Genomic DNA, 17179 nt, shown 5'->3' with positions numbered 1-17179 from the left:
CCAGGCGGTGATTATTCACTCAACAACAGACGAGTATGATATTCATTTATGTGAAGACACTGATCATGTACATGCTTTCTCACAATAATTAGAAAACATAAATACCACATGAAACACTTTTTCTACACATCTACCAATGTTTAAAATGTCAAATGAATACTTCGACAACATTCCGAGGAAATCACAACGTCCAATCCCCGGTCAGTTATTTATTTTTAGAACAGGTTAACTTGTGGTCCTTGGGGGGGCTACCTGGTACCTGTGGGCACTATGTTGGTAACTCCTGATCTAGAAAACACGCTTAACAAAACAAAACTCCCCCAGAAAATGATGTAAACACGAGCATACGCAACAATGTGGAGTGAGCATAACATAGTCTACCACACCGCTAATCATCATTAAAGAACTTGTCTCCACATAAAATCAAATAATACTGCTGTAAAATTTGAATCACGGATGAGCATCACACATAGTTGCCAATCAAAAATGGCAAGTTATTTCACATGCTTATACATGAAAAAAAAATGCTCGCATAAAAACTATTTGTAATTTCATATTAGGGCTGGGGCGGCGGGGGGGGGGGGGTGGCGGGGGGAGTTACCAAGTTGAACAAGTCGACCGCAAAGCCATCTGATAATTTAATGGGGGCTACTGGAGAGAATAAGCGCTGTCAATCATCATACCCACATTCAATTCATTAATTCATAACCATTCCCTTTGTATTATAATATACGTTCGCAACAGTTGCCGGAGCAATCCACTTTCTCTTTAACAGTCGAGCCGCGGAATTTGCGGTTCAATAAAATATGATGCGCCATAAAACATTTCTCAATATGAACACTAGGGGTCACAGTTTTCCCGTTGTGTGAGTTGGTGATACAGTATTAGAATCGGATCCAAATCAGAATCTGTGCCAGGGTCATTTGGCCTGCCTGGTGTCAGAGTGGGGGGCCACAGACTAATTTGTTCACCGCTCGGTGTGCGGTGGACCTCAAGTGGACGCTGTGCTTGGTGAGCAAGGCGTCTTGGCATTATGCCGTGCCCACTATTTGAGGGGTAGTGTCCTTTTATTTCAAGTTTTGAAAAGGAATAAGATATTCAATCAAAACATGGAAACTTACTGAGGTTGATGTACAAGACGTGACTGTTCAGCTGCATAGACAGACTGAGCTTTTTTTGGTTCAATTTATTGCAACGTTTTGTCGAGTCGTGAGAAAGAATTAAAATCAAATCAAATCAATACTGGTACCGTCCGCGCTTTCCACCGTGCCCACCGTGGTTGTGTCTCCCACCACGCCAACCTCCTCCTCCTCCTCCTCCCCCTCCTCCACCTCCTCCGCCCCGCCATCCACCTCCTCTACCTCCTCCACCTCGCCATCCCCCTCCTCCATCTTGCCTTTTCTGCCAAGGGGGCATCTCAGGGAGCGGGGCTTCTATTTCTGAGGGGCGTCCGCCTCTGTCGGGCACTCTTCCCATTTGAATCTGATGAACACGTGCAAGTGGCAAATGAGAGTGTTGTTTTATTACGCAGACTTTAGGCCTGGTTTTATTTTATTCTTTTTTGTTTTTAATTACGTTGTTTTTTTCTTTAAGTAGATTGAGCACGCCTTGTTCACCAGGCACAGTATTTTTTTTATTCATGATTAATGAAAAAAAAAACAGTAATACTCATACAAAATAAAAATTGAAAAAGAATAAATTGTAGTTCTTACCGATTTGTATACTCTTGTATTTAGCTGAACATAAGTAAAACGGACTAGATTTGATCCACTGAAAGAAGAGGTGGCGCCGTCATGCACGTACCTTGTTGACGGCGCAGGCGGTGTTCTCCCTGCTGGCGCCGCTGCTCGTCTTGACCACATTGCAGACGTCCTCTCTGGCGGCCAGCAGGGCCGCGGCGTCCACCGTGGCCTCGGCCCTCAGGGGGTGTCTCTTGGGCTGGTATGCCTGAGCCATGCTGTCTACCCTCGCCTGAATACACATCAGAAAAATCACGAAAAATAAGACATTCAAATCATAGACACAGATGGAAAATATGACATTCCAAAATAAATGTAGAAAATAAATATAGGTTTCCTCCAGTAGGTTTGTGGCAAAGCTTTAAAAAAATAAAATAAATTAAATTAGCACAAACAAAAAGTGGCTTATTGTAAAGATTCCTGACGTCAATACGAAGATGAAACATTTTTTTATTCTGTTTTTGAAGATGACTCAAAAACATTTTAAGTGGTTAACTAGCCACAAATGCATAATGAATTTGTCCGTTTCAAGTCATGTGAGCGTTTGAGGGGTTTTTTTTCTATTAACAGAATAATACCAACAATCAAGATGAACCAATTATCTGTCATGTGGACGATTTTTGAGGTGTGCTATCGTGTCGGTTGACCGCTACACTGCACCGCTTTCGGGGGCGTTCGGCTTCGGCGGTTGTTCCTGCAGCTAAAAGGATAAAACGTGCCTTGGCCCTGTCGGACCAGCCGAACGATTGAATGGTGACATCCAGCCGCTTGATGAGCATCCTGCGCCGGCACTCGTACTCTGACGACATGAGCGCGTTCATGCTGTGGAGCTTCTCCTGTGGGAGGACACGCAAGCGGAACCCGTCAGTCACGCCTGACATACATCAGTCTGTAAGCCCTTGAAACACATTTAAAATCATTTGAACACATTTAAAAACGACACAAAACGCAGTTCGTGTCGTGTATCCGTTTGATGACAGTAGGGATGTTTGATACTTTTTCTCAGACCGATGAATAAGCGATACCACGAGGACTTCAGATCCACAAAACTGATGTCACATAATTTTAAAGAAAGAGATTTTGTCAAAAAAAAAGAGTCCAACAGTCACTCTGTAGTAGATTTAAGTTTTTTAAAAAAGCAAAAAAAACAAACTTAACAAAAAACTGTCACTCTGCAATAGAGGACTGAAGTTTAAAAAAAAAGAGTGTTTGAGAGAGTTTTAGTGTCCAACAAAGACGAGAGGCGCTCTCCAGCAATTTTCAATACTTGACATTGATTAATAATTTATTTTAAAAAAGAAATAAAAGACCACAAGGGCACTGACCAACAGTATAAATTTAAGAAGAAAAAAAAGAAATTGTCAAAACTTTGGACATTGGGAACTTTCTGCCTGAATGCTACAGTATGGAAACTTCATCATCATCATCATCATCATCATCATCATCACGTACCCACTGTTCACTGCTGAGAGCTTTCTTCAATGCGGGTTTTCCCACTATGCAGTTCGGAAAATTTCCAACAAGTGTATCCACCTGCAGTCACACGTTCCATCTCAGTTGAATGACGTTTTTTGTTTTTTACCATTTCAAACACAGCAAAGCGGAAAATGGTGAGCCTCACCTTCTTTTGGATGAGAGAGAGCACATCGGCGGCATCCTGTCCCTCACGTAGTGAAACGTTCACGATCTGGCAGATTTGCCGCAGCTCCAGAGACGCTTTGCTCGCCTTTTGTCCCCGAAGGCCGCCTCGTTTGCTGATGGAAATCTGCGCCGCCTGAAGCTCAGAGCTTAAAAACACTACACGAGAAAAACACAGAACGCGTGGTTGGCAATCGGCTTGGTTGAGTATTACATCGTAAAAACAGCGGAACTTAAATAATATACATTATATCATATTACCAGAATAATTTAAGATTATATTGTATAAAATATAACAATCCTTAGAAAAATCACCCCACTCTGGCCTCACCTACAGTATATTTTATTTCCCTTATTTTAAAACACACAACAATAACAATACATTGTGAAAAGAATCTAGATTAAAATCTCGCTAGGAGCTTGAAAACAACAAACTACACCTTTTACCTGTTTTAGGTGAAAAAAAATGAATTACTGCAATAAGTATGACAGGAGACTTGGTAACGCAAATGCTTAGTGGGTTGGATTACAGAACGCGGCAAGACGTACGTCATACATTGCCAGCCTCGGGCAAAGCTATATTGTACTGAGCAGGCAATGTGACAAAAATCTTCTCATGACCATTTCAGGTTCATTTGATTTTAAGACTTCCAGCTGTGTTTTGAGCTTGTGCGGTGACTTACAGACAAACTTCAGATGGTCTTTAGTGTCTCCCTTCACTATCGCAGACATTTCATACGGGCAGCAAAGCTCCTTCAGCAAGCTCCTTATGTCCACCTCCAGGCTGTCCAAGTCCTCTGAGGGGAGACATGGCTTTCAAATAAACATTACAATGCAGTGGTGAGAAGTAGAATGCACTTGTGTATATGCATCAATTATCTGACTGAGAGAGGCATTGAAAATTTAGTCACAATATTTTTGGGGTCCAAAAATGCATTTTCAGTGCACCACAAAGGCAGGGAAATGAGCCCAAAGATGCTTTGCTGAGGCAGCCAGCCATAGGCGAGAAGATTGTCTGGCTGCCATGTACCACTTTTTCAGCAGCCGTGAAAGCATGCACATTGCTGGGAACCAACCAGATGAATTTAGCAACGTGCAGTAAATGACTGCGAAAAACAGGAATAGTGACAAACACGTTTCGCAGGGCTGTAGCGCACTACTGGGAAAAAAGGCCGCCGGCTACTTCCTATATGGTCGCATGGCAACCATAAGCAAATATGGACAAGCTCTTCTGGAAGCCCTGACGCATGGAAAGTGTACAACAAGCCCCGGATTGTTTTGTCATTTTGGGTTCACCTGGACCCGTAGTGATGGTCTCCTCCAAGTCACAGAGTGGCTTCAAACGGGACACCAACCACCGGCACAAGTCCACATACTCAGCCGACGTCAGGCCACCTTGCGCGGCTTGGAGCAACGCCGCCTCCTTCTTCAGGGGACCGTCATAACTGAGAAATATTTTCAACAGACATTTAAGTGTTATAGTCGAAGTTAATATGGCACGAGGCCGACAATGTAAAGCAATTCGTTAAGTGGGTTATCGACTTACCCGAGTTGCTCCAAACTGTCCAAAATGTCAAACTCCATTGCTTACTCTGTGGTTTAACAATCACACAATGTTTGAGTATGAGTGTGCTTACGAGGGGGAACGTGTACATTTATTCATATTGGGAATGTGTACATTTATTCATATTCCATGAACAGTATTCCAAACGACACAGACATCGTGTGTGTTAGCTTGCTGGTCCGGTAGTGTTTATGGGCCGATCAGAAACAAGCTCTTGAGAATTGTTCCGCTTACACTGAAGACACCAAAGCCATTTGTCCATCGTTTTGTTCACTTTGGATTTATCGGTCAATTCTGCAGGAGATGATGTAACTCAGACACACCTTTTTCATCCATCCCTTTTCATTCATTCATTCATTCATTCATTCATTCATTCATTCATTCATTCATTCATCTTCCTAACCGCTTGATCCTCACTAGGGTCGCGGGGGGTGCTGGAGCCTATCCCAGCTGTCTCCGGGCAGTAGGCGGGGACACCCTGAATCGGTTGCCAACCAATCGCAGGGCACACAGAGACGAACAACCATTCGCACTCGCACTCACACTCACACCTAGGGACAATTTAGAGTGTATATTTTTCATGCATATTTTTGGAACGTGGGAGGAAACCAGAGCACCCGGAGAAAACCCACGCAGGCCCGGGGAGAACATGCAAACTCCACACAGGGAGGCCGGAGCTGGAATCGAACCCGGTACCTCTGCACTGTGAAGCCCACGTGCTAACCACTGGCCTACCGGGCCGCCCATCCCTTTTCAACACCGCTTATTCTGAACAAGGTCCCGGGGAGTTGCTGGGGCCTGTTTGGTCCCAGCGCCTTCAGCTGGTCCAGAATGCCGCTGCTCGCCTCTTGACTGGTACTCGTAAGAGGGAGCACATAACTCCTACTCTGGCATCCCTTAACTGGCTCCCCATTCATTTTAGATTTATTTTCAAGATTCTCCTCTTGGTTTTCAAATCTCTGAATAATCTCGCTGGCGCCTCAGGTCTGTGGACCAGACATTAGAAGTACCAAGAACTAAACTGAGGCTCAGAGGGGATCGAGCCTTTTCTGTTGCTGGTCCCTCTCTCTGGAATGACCTCCCACTGAACATTTGGCAAGCCTCCTTGCTGCCCATCTTCAAAGCCCTTCTCAAAACTCACCTGTATTTTTTTGGCATTCGACTCAGCATGACTTTGATTTGTTCATAGTTTTACCTTTTTGTGCTTTCTACCGCCTTTATTACCGATTTGTCTTACTGTTTATTGTGCATGTTAAATTGCTCCATGTACAGCACTTTGTATGCAGCGATGGCTGTTTGAAAGTGCTCTATAAATACTGTTGACTTGACTTGTTGATTAAGGAGAATAAAAGGCTTCACTTACATTTCTTTTATTATTGGCTCATTTGTGCCTTGACTGAATTAAATACTGTACAATTAAAAAATATGCACAGGATGTGGCGACCCCTGAAGGGAAAAGTCGAAAGGAAAATTAGAAGATAAAAACATGCACAGGCAAGTGTTCAAACTCACAATTTTATTATGATAATGTTATTTGATATGTCAAATTACAAGTGTATGATGTAACATAAAAACAGTTACAAACATATGTATGCCTATTTACATTATATATTTATGAAAAGTAACAAGCTACATCTGTATAAAGAAAATACAACTATGCCGTGGGAGTTATTGGGACTATCAATTTTACATCGTATACTTGGTATTCTCAAATCAACAAAATAATAGGAAACCGATAGAACCAGAACAGACAGATGTTAAACTGATGGGAGACTAAAATGGACATGAGGCACTTCTTTTGTCATCGTCGTCATTTTTGAGGTCGTCAGGATGGCACTAAGAAACTTAAATTAACATAAGAATATGCACAAGGAAAGAAAGGGGTGGGGGTAATGAACAGGCAGTGTTTACAGAATCGTTAATAGTACCATTTATACTGCAAGTTTTTCCAAAAAACACAAAAATGTCTTCCACTATTTCAGAACTAATCACATAAATGTTACATCAAGCGCTGTAAGATGTCAAAAAAGCATACATCGAGTAGAATCAGTGCACCGAAGCGTTGTTGGAGAAACCGAACAAAAACACTCCCAAAAAACTGCTGTGAAAAGTTAACCGTTTTACGTTAGTCTTTTTAAAACAATGCGCTGAAAGGAACTTATCTTTTTTTTTTGGTCATTATTTTACACAATGTCAACAATGTACATTTGTATGCATTCCCAACGTTTTTGGTCATTATTTTACACAATGTCAACAATGTACATTTGTATGCATTCCCAACGTTATGCACATTTTTTTTTCCGAGACTGAAACTGGATAAAAGACTAGCAGCAAAAGTGGTTAAAACTGAAGTATATATATATATACATACATATATATATATATAGCGGACAGACATGTATGTTGCATATATAATACAGTACATGACAGGAAGTAGCACTTTGCTGGTTAATGCAGAATGACAAAAGTGTTAGGTTTTTATTTTTTTTTTCGTGTCCTTTGTAGAAGGAAAAAAAATGTACATCTTACATTTTGTCAGCCAGCAAGTTTTTAATCAGCTTCATCCAACCTTGGTTCAGCTAGACGACGGGAAACAGACCCAAACGCACACCCACACAAAACGCACACATGCCGCACAAAAGAAACAAAAACCCAATGCTTAATGCTGTTGGAGAATTAGGGTTTAACAGTCGTTCATAGCTAATTTTCTCTGTCAGCACAATAAAATTAGTGATTGTATCTAGCAGCCTTAAATTCATGTATTTATATATAGATGTATTTATATTCATATAGAAAATTTTCAAAGCAAGCGGAGTGTAACTCCTGTACCGTGTTAGCGCTATCCTTCCGTCTTCCGTACAAAACTAGCGAGAAACTTATTCGACGCTCAATAGTCGTTTTGTTTACCCCCCGACCCGTTGCAAATGCCCTCTACTTTTCAATGTGAAATAATACTACAAAAGGTGGACCTATGTACACAAGTATGCTGTCAATAGAAGCTACCGTAGATAATGCTGACAGCAACGATAAATACAGCTCTATCTTTAAAAAGAAGACAACCTTCAAGACAAAACAAGCCAGAGTTATTATTATTATTATTATTGTGATTGGTATTTAAATACAGTGTTACATATTTACAGGTGTTTGGTACCAAAGCGGGAGGAGGCTTATCTACAATACTTCTTACTACCTACAAAGGTCTTAAAAGAAACAAAAATGTCCTGTCAGTCTTAAGAATGTGTCCCATGTCGGAAGTTTGCATAGAAAGATTAAAAATTAAAAGGTCTTGGGGGGGGGGGGGGGGGCATGCTCCCCAATTTCAAAGCGGTCATTGCACGCACCTCGAGTCGACCGATGAACGTTATAGGGGTAGAGCGGAGGCGGGTTTTATGTCAATCAGGCGTCTTACTTCCGGGTTAGAAATCTAGCCGCCAAAATAACTCGGCTCTCATAAGAAATTAGATTGCCTTTGTGCCAAAAGTGATAAACATGTATACCTTTAATTAACTGTGGACAACTTAAAATCGCATGATGCACCCCCACCCCCTCAAAAAAATGAAAAAAGCAAATATTAGCTTATCGTAGTGGCGTCACTGGTCAGTCGTAATTTTTGAGGTCGGAGTTTCCGATTTCCCAGTTGTCACGAATGCAGCACAAAACTGAATTTCTCGGGGTCCTGTGTTTACTGCGGCCTTGACATGCATGGTTTCGAGGTTCCAAACGGCGTGCGATGGTCTTATTGACTGGGCAGCCAAAGAATACGTGGTCGCGTTTTACAAATTACCGCCGTACTTATTGTATTGCACCGGATGTGTTCGATGCTTTCATCTGCGCAAGAATTAATACTTCAATTCATACTTCCTGTTAGAAGGATTCTTTTGCTGGTGATCTAAACTCCATTAAGAAACCAAAAGCAAAAGCACCGTGCCACAGGAAACTGACAATTTTTTAAAAATAATCTCACACTTTTTGTGCGGGTTATTCTGATTGCTAAAAAAAGTACTTAAAAGTATAGAATCCGCGAGAGAGCAGATGTTCTTTTCGCGTGGTTGTCGAAAAAGTCGTCAAGTGAGGACGTTACCAGTGTATATGAAGGCCCCTGTGCCCGTGCGCGCGGACACACACGCCATCTGTATGTATTTAATTGCCGAGATACTCAACATACCTGAAACAATGCGCTCATTCATCCAGGTCTTATTAAAACAAAGACACATGAAGGAGTGGACTGGTGACACGAGGATGGGGCACGAAGGAAAACAATAAAATCAAAGTGTGGAACAAACATGGGAGGGTCTTTTCGGAGGTGGAGGGGTGCTGCAACCAAAAGCTCGGAGAGCAGTGCTTTTTCTTTAGACACATTTCTTAATCGGAGAATGGCGTCTCAGTAAAATAAGCCTCATTTTAAGTGCCTGGTTGTTTTCTTGGAAAAATAAAATAAAATCGTATCGAATGAAATAGGAGCACCGTCACCATTCACTCACCGAAACAAAACTTGCTGGTTGAGCAAAATTTTTGCTTTGAATCAGAAGGTGAACAGGAAATATATATATATTTTAACAACAGCAGTAAATAAGTGGGCTTTCAAATTTGTTAAGATGTCATCTTTCATAACATTTTGCGGGGAAAGTCGGCATGGTAAAACGTTACCATGTTCCCGTCTTACAAATGGAATGAGTCCCTTTCTTTTTGGAATGCGATCGAAACGGGTCGACGTGAGGCAGTTGCCTAAGGGAAGAAAGCGGCCATGTTCTGCACCACACTGGTGTTTTCAAAGGCTAAAATGAGGAAGGGCAGATGTCATGTGGAGTGCACGTTTTTTTTTCTCTGTCTACTAATTACACTGGGATGAAGGGAAGGAAAGGCCACTGTTACCCGACTGCAATGTCACACAAAATAAGCATAAGAACATCTGTATCCCTTTTAGCATACTCAAACAGCAAGTTATTTTTTTCTGAATAGTTGTGTTTTGTTGTTGTCTCTGTACAAAAAGACTCATTTCCATCATAAAGTTGCTTGTAGTAGAGTTCTGCCAAGTGTATGTCGATGTATATGCGTGTCTTCGTGTGTCTTCGTGTGCCGTGCGTTTAGTAGCATCTCCGAGTCTGTTAATCTCCACGCCCTCGTCTCCTTATCCGGACTTAGCTCGACGCAAAGATGAAGTTTGTCCTCCACTGCAGCTCGTCGGCGACAAACGCAAACTGAAATCTCCAAATGCCCTCAGAGCTGGCGATCAACACCACCACCCTGTCCCAAAGAGTAGGCGGGTGTGGGAAAAAAAGGGTTGCCGGCATCGAATAGATCCGCTTTGATCCGCTTCATGTGTTAGCTAGCTTTGAGGGGTTCCCAGAAGGGCGGCGTGGGGTCACCCGGCCGCCTTGTGCTTGCCCCCGCAGCAGCGGCAGGCCTCGCCGCAGTGGTGGCAGGCCCGCAGCGGCAGGTAGCAGCACATGCAGGGTGCGATGAAGGACAGCGCCACCAGCGCGAGCCAGCGCAGGCAGAACTGCTCGTCGGACGTGTCGCACGAGCACGGGTCCGAGAAGTCGCCCTCCGAGTCGGACATGCAGTGGTAGAGCATGCTCTCGGCGCACAGCATGCAGCTGACTTTGTAGATGCACTGCTTGATGGGGTCGGGGGCGTCTTGGCACTGCCCCCGCCAGTTGTCCTCGTGGTTGAACATCTCACGGCAGTAAATGCAGCGCGAGCGCTCGCCGTCCTCCCGTCGCCGCCGCCCCTTCTTGGACTTGAGCAGCGGCGAGGGCTGAGTCTTAATGGCAATGTCCTTGCCCGTGCCGGGGCCAGAGTGGGGATCCCCGCCGGGGCCGTCGGGGAAGAGGTACTCGCACTTCTTACTGTCCAGTTTGTAGAAGGTGGCAGGGAAGTCCAAGTCCTCGCGCTCCGCCTCCTGCTTCCACATGACCGGGTGGCGGTAGTCCTCGTAGCCACGGATGAGCACGTCTTTGCGCGGGTTGATGCGAACGATCTCCTCCTCGTCCATGTGAAAGCTGACATGGCGGGTCGATTTGAATGACACCTTGGGGACCAAAAAGGACGGCAAAACCAGTTCAGATGATTGCACACTGATAATTAAAAGAATCCCTCACCATCTTGAATTAAGACCACAATTTTTACACTCATTTTAAGCACATTGTACTTTCCTTGATTTTGCACTTTGAAATAATACCGTTAAAAGCCCTTTGCATTGAATGTTGAGAGATACCTGCAGATCAGAAGAGCTCGAGAAATCCATGCTCACATTTAATGTAACGTAATTGAGACAAAGCCTGAATTCTGCAGGGTCACTATTCACAAAACTACATCTGCATTCTTTTGCCCCCCCCCCCCCCCCCGATAATGCAATTCTCCCCTATCACGCTCAGTCATGTTTTTGCCCGCGTTTGCCGTTCCTCCAATGCTGCTCTCGTGATTGTTTGCAGTTTCCTGTTTACGGTTTTGTTTGACCTCATCTATTGGCCGCTGATTGTGTCAAGTCACTGCGAAGACCGAAGACCGAAAAATGCTTGAAATTGCCCTAAGGCCACGACGACGAAAAGGCTCATCTCGAAGAGCTACTAAGCCTTATACTAAATGATCAAGATGACGGGGGCACGCCTTGACTATGTTAGGTGTAAGCCCAGTCTAAATTGGAACAGGATGTTATAGGGCGCACTGAAAACGTAAAAGGGAAAATCAAGTCAAAAATCAGGTTTGATGTGGCCCCACTAGACTATTGATCGTTATTAGTACTCTGATTATTGTTGCATTTATGGAATATGAATTAAGCAGCAACATCCAGGCGTTTTTATCCATCTCATTTGCGCTCGGTCGCGACCAGCTTGCGAATGTCACACGACCCAACTCGGTCAACATAAAACACTGCTGGCATGCCAGGAGGATCAGACCTGTGGCGGCAGGTAACGTCGGTTGCTGGAGGTGAACTCGTCAAAGGGCTGAGCGCGTACGTAGCAGCCCCTGAACGGCTCGGTGGACACCACGTTGTTCAAGGGCGAGAAGGGCTCCTTCATAGGCGTACAGATGGAGGGAGGCTCCTCACACACCTGCACACACAGAAAAGTGCCAAGATGAGATATTAAGCCACCATTTTAGTTCGCATAAACCACCAAATGAACCCCCACCCCTCCACCCTTCATTTCTGTTTGGATTGCTTTCCAAATGTAACCACCAGAGGGTGTGCTGCACCTAACACTGTCAAAGAGTGATGCCGCAATGACTGAAGGCCCTTTGGGTGTGAGAACGCAAGAGTTCCCAACAGCCCTTGTTCCAGCATTGACATAAAACTCAAGGGGAAAAAAAAACCCAACAGACACGAGGCTAAAAATAGAAAAGGTCCTTTTCCTTTCAAATGAAGTAAAGCGCATTCTTACTGCCTCCTTTCACAACATCACCGAACGAAACGCATCTCACCATTGACAACAATCAGGCGGAACTTTCTATAAATAGCATCTCGCGAATGCCGCAGACTGCGTCGGGATAGGAACATATGCGCTGCGCGGGGAATATACATTTCAGGCCCGTGCACAATAGATCATAAACAGACTCCAGAATTCAGTACTCATGGCAACTAATGTGACGGCTATTTCATGATTCATGAATGCAGAGGTGCGGCAGAAATGGAGAGAGAGATGGAGGAGGAGGAGGATATTACATCAGGAGCCAACATTATGTCAGTTTTTTTTTATCCATGTCAGTGTCAGTAAAAACACCAAAGAAACAAGTCAAGTCAACTATTTGCAGTTTGCTGAAATGAGCTCTAGAGAAATACTTATCCAAGCTCTGTTTCAAATACTTGTCTAACTTCCGAAGCCTTTTATTTGTTCCAAAAGTGTGTCACTGTAGGACCAAACTCGCAAAAGCGTTTTCAAAGTTGCTCCACTCATGAAAGCCACGCGGCGCACCTTCAAAGTTTAACCCCCAACCCAAACGCCACCCCCTCTCTCTCCCCCTCCGGCAACCCCACCAACCCCAACCTCATCAAGGCTGGGTTAGTACTCTCTCTTCCCCCTCAGTGGCATGTGGGGGAGGCTGCTGGCTCTGGTTAGTCAGTGCCGTGTGTAAAGGAGCCCACGCCAGTGCTTTAATGCACAGCGGAAATCTGGTTTGCTCCCAGCTGCTGCAACAGTAATTACTGTCCAGTGGTTGCTAAGAGATGCTTCCTTTTGACTTCTTTTCACCCCCCCCACCCCAAATGTCACCCCCCAGTTTTCCCCGTCGAGCTGCACAAAGTATGTAGAAAGTGTGTGTCTGCGCGCTCGGGATGCCTGCGAACATACCAAGTGTTTACATGAGGAAGAGACGACAGTGGAAGAAGTGAAGAGGAATAAAAAGCAGGAAGAAATGACTTTGCGTTGGATTCGTGTGTGTGTGTGTGTGTGTGTGCACGTAAAAACACAGAAAGCGAGCGAGTGAGCGAGTGAGGCCAGAGAGTCTGCCGAGAGAATGTCATAAACCAGCTCCAGCTGGAGAAATGCAGCAGAGAACTTAAAAAGCCAGATGACAGCTGTATGTGTATGTGAGAGGAAGACAGAAAGGAGCAAAGGATGGAGGGGGGGGGGGGGGGATCAAAATGAGAAACAGACTCTGGCTTCCTTTTTGAAGCGCTCGCCTAAGCCCCGCCATTCAAAGGCATGCGTGGGGGCCAATCTGGAGCTGATCTGACCCCAGAGATGTGGCCGGGGGGAGGGGGGGGGGGCTTAAATGAAGCAACCTGGCCTTGCGCGAGCACCAGGAACATCCCGTGCACTTCCGCCGTCACATGGCTTCGGAACAGAAAGGCCTGAGGTCAGCCCGATTCATCTAATTGGCAAACGATGAGTTAAAACAGTAAACTGATTTAATTCATGATAAAAGTCCTCTTTGTGACCTAAAATGCGCCACGTTATCCTGCCCATCCTGTTCAAAGGAGCTGAACGGCCTGTGAAAACATGTTTTTTTTTCACGTGGCTGTCAGAACTGTCCTTCCAAACACATTTTGTGTCAACAGGGGTGCGCAGAAGCGGTGCTCATCGCAAATTGAATAATGCACTCCAGTTCAAGTCTGTCATCGTGCTTTTACGCACCGGAATAATCCCGCTCAGGCCGTCATCTTGACTGCGGTCGGGCTACGCAACCTTGATTCAAAGTCAAGTCAGCCGCCACAGCGATTTTCGAAGGCAGACTTAAAAAAAAAAAAGCTTGGTGAGGCGTTGATATCCATGTGCGGTTCAACTTTGTGCACTTTTATTTTGAAGTTGACCCTAGCGTTCTGAACAACCGTTGTTGGACCGGGTGGCTCGACTCAATTGATACCGTAATAAACTGAGCAAACGCATCGTCGGAAAGCCATCGCCAAGACTGTCGTCTCTGTGTCGATCCTCAGAGGGCGGAGCTACACAGTGCCCAGGGGTGTGGCCACCCTAAAGTATTCTGTTTTTTTTTTATAAAGAACATTCGATTCTTGTAGTCAGTCAATCAACACGATTATTGTTACGCTATAGCAAGCTAGGCTGAGGAAAAAAATGGATTTCTCACAGCACCCAGACGTGGTTTCATGAAATAAAAACATACCAATCTCGCACACACATCCGTCGCAAAAAGCAGGAAGTAAAAAGCAACGTCATTGTGGAGAATGAAGGGACTTTTGTGTCATTGTGCTTTTTAGATATGATTTGAATGAGTGGGCCATTGATCCTACGCAAAATGTCGTCGGCTATCCGAGACAACTGATGACTCTAAATGGCTCTTAGCGAGTGAATCAGTGCGTGGGATTGAAGTCAACTATGAAGCCAAATAATTCTTGGTTAAAAAAAAAACGTTACCCGTTACTGTTACGATTAGATTACTCAATAAAATGATCGATTGTTAAAATATTAATATCGTAAAAGCCCTATTTAATACTGCTGTCAGCTCTCTATTGTGGTCCAACAAGAAGTCTTTGTGCCCCGAACTTAAATATGAAAGTGCCCCCTCGCCTTGGCTCAAAGGTGTGTAATGGAGCCGTATTCAGCCATGGCATAATCAGACATGGCTATAAAAAGCAAGCAGCTAGCATAACTTCAGTGAACTTAAGCAATAAATTACAACTTCCTGTTCGTTCTAAATTAAAGGCAGAAGTTGGCGGGGTAGGGCCGGGGGGGGATGTGAATGATTTGGATGTGCCGTGTCACGCATAGCTGAGTTGTTCTTCATGTCTTCATGGGTAAAAACAAGTCATTTCTGTGGCATTTTAGCATATGCGTGGACAGGAAGCGGGTTGAGATCATCGTCTTGAACACAAACGTGGGGTCATACAGTTGTGGGGGTACCCTTGCGGTTTCCACAAGGCTCACACGTCAATCCTGCACTGCACTTAAGTCCAAACTGTCCAATGACGTCATGAGGCCCCGACGCTGTGCTGCTACTCGCTCGGTCTCCACTTGCACAACTTGCGACCGGCTCACTTCTATTTCCCTGCAGCCCAGGTCTGCGACCGCAACATTCGGATGCCAAATCACCATGGTGACTCCCTCGGTGGCTCACGCGCTGAACCTTGTGAACACCCGCCCCCCCCCTCCCCCATCCCTTCTCCCCTTGCTGCCTAGCAACAACAGTACCATTGGATTTCCTGTGTGTTCAGCCTGATCCCTTAAAGAGGAACTTTGCCACAGGAACGGGAACGCGTCACCCCCCCCCCCACCCCCTTTTTTAAGATACTGAGGAATGTGGGTTGAGTGTTGAACCGTCGTGATGAACATGAAGCTGAGCTCTAATGAGTTATGAGAGGTGCAGCGGGATATCAAACCATACGAGGTGGCATGCCTTGCGCTCAACAGTCGAATTTATGAATCATAACACTCCTCAATATGTACAAGTGGGCCAAGTCACACAATACTCATGCATGACATTGTGTGAGATGTCATCATAGCATGCAAGCGCGGCGTTCTGTATGGCTTTTGCCTTTAAAAAAAGGCCAAGGCTGCACTCGGGTGTTCGGAAAAACATAAAACAGAAGTTATATGAAGTAAGCGGAATCACTTGAAAGTGACATCGTACGCACCATCACCTTGTCAAGTTAGGTCATCTCTTTTTACACTGGTCTGACTGTCGGGGTCCCCACACCCCCAAAAGTGTGGCAAAACACCTTCACATTACATCACTTTATTAAAGTTTACATGTTAATATTAACAGTATTTCACCTGAAAGGAATGTTTGAAAACAGCTTCCATTCCAATCTTGTACAGTTTGTTCGATTGTCATTACTTCATAAGAGGGGGAAATTCTCAAAAGTCCAAAACGGGCATATCACTCTCTGCATATCAAATTTTTCGAGCTGCTCTTGAACATGAGCGATATGGGAAGAACTGCATCCTTTCATTGTGCCTGCATGTGCACCTCAGCAGTGCTCGTCATGATCAAAGCGATGAAGGAATAATGCAAATAATTGTAATTGTGTTGCCACATTACAAAGAAATGTACGCAAATTGTTCCAAGAACGACACTCACTGGTAGTCCGTCCTCTTGAGCATCCCCTTCACCGAATGATCGACAGCCTAGAAAAGGAAAAAACACGATTATTGAAATGAATCTAAAAAAATTAAACACACTTGTGAAAATCAATTTGGGGATTGTATGCAGAGTTGAGATACATTTCGCGACTTGACAATGCAGTTTGACTGTTCAAAGCGCGAGTTATTTCACAAGATGAAGCAAACATCCATTCTCCTCAAGCCAGAATGAGACGAGACTCTTCTATCCGACCGCAGCCAAAATGGGGAAATGAAAGCTGCTTTGTGTCAGTGGGGCACACGGAAGTTCATGAAATATGCATGCCACGAAGAATGTAACCTGACCTCTGCTAAAACGCCGTGTGCCATTTTCAGAAGAAAAGAAGAAAACACCTGTCTAAAGACGCGGCAGACTGCCATCTTGCGTTTCAGGTCTCAGGGTGACCGCATTTTGACTTTTTCGTTGTGGATTATGTGCGCTACACAGTAGTTGTTGAACTTTTGACAAAAAAAAAAATAGATTTTTGTTTCATATAGTGAAAGTGTTACATTGACACCACCACTTGCAATGCATTTATTTTCGATTGTTGATGTAAAACAAATTCTTTCAGCCCATTAGTCAGAGTGAAAAATCAACTTGCCATCCACTTTTTCCCTTTCTTGTACAAATCAATGCATTTTCTCATTTCATGTGACCTACATTCAAGTTGTTGTCACTAGAAGTTTTAGCAGGGAAAAAAAATGCGCGGGTTGCTGTGGGG

The 17179-nt window shown here is 44.3% G+C and overlaps 2 protein-coding genes across 3 annotated transcripts in view; both read right to left on the bottom strand.

Annotated features, from left to right (window-relative positions):
• Nucleotides 1-31: 31 nt before the first annotated feature.
• fam98b (family with sequence similarity 98 member B) lies at nt 32-5127 on the bottom strand. Its single transcript, XM_052085413.1, has 8 exons — nt 4924-5127; nt 4674-4822; nt 4061-4174; nt 3361-3536; nt 3192-3272; nt 2459-2575; nt 1804-1971; nt 32-1482 (listed from the first exon to the last, which is right to left on the bottom strand). Exons 1-8 carry the CDS (start codon nt 4959-4961, stop codon nt 1237-1239), a joined length of 1089 nt encoding a protein of 362 aa, XP_051941373.1. The 5' UTR covers nt 4962-5127; the 3' UTR covers nt 32-1236.
• A 1315-nt stretch (nt 5128-6442) lies between these two features.
• The window catches only part of spred1 (sprouty related EVH1 domain containing 1), a 34902-nt gene continuing 24165 nt past the window's right edge, over nt 6443-17179 (bottom strand). For both annotated transcript variants that reach the window (XM_052085400.1, XM_052085399.1), the window contains 3 exons: nt 16417-16463; nt 11841-11996; nt 6443-10972 (listed from right to left, as the gene is read on the bottom strand). In XM_052085400.1, the coding sequence (XP_051941360.1) occupies nt 10304-10972; nt 11841-11996; nt 16417-16463 (872 nt within the window). In that variant the 3' untranslated portion in view covers nt 6443-10303. The remainder of the gene's footprint in view (nt 10973-11840; nt 11997-16416; nt 16464-17179) is intronic.

This window comes from Hippocampus zosterae, chromosome 14, assembly GCF_025434085.1.
Source record: "Hippocampus zosterae strain Florida chromosome 14, ASM2543408v3, whole genome shotgun sequence".
In the NCBI taxonomy this organism is placed as follows: domain Eukaryota; kingdom Metazoa; phylum Chordata; class Actinopteri; order Syngnathiformes; family Syngnathidae; genus Hippocampus; species Hippocampus zosterae.
This window is presented reverse-complemented; position numbering and strand designations above follow the sequence as displayed.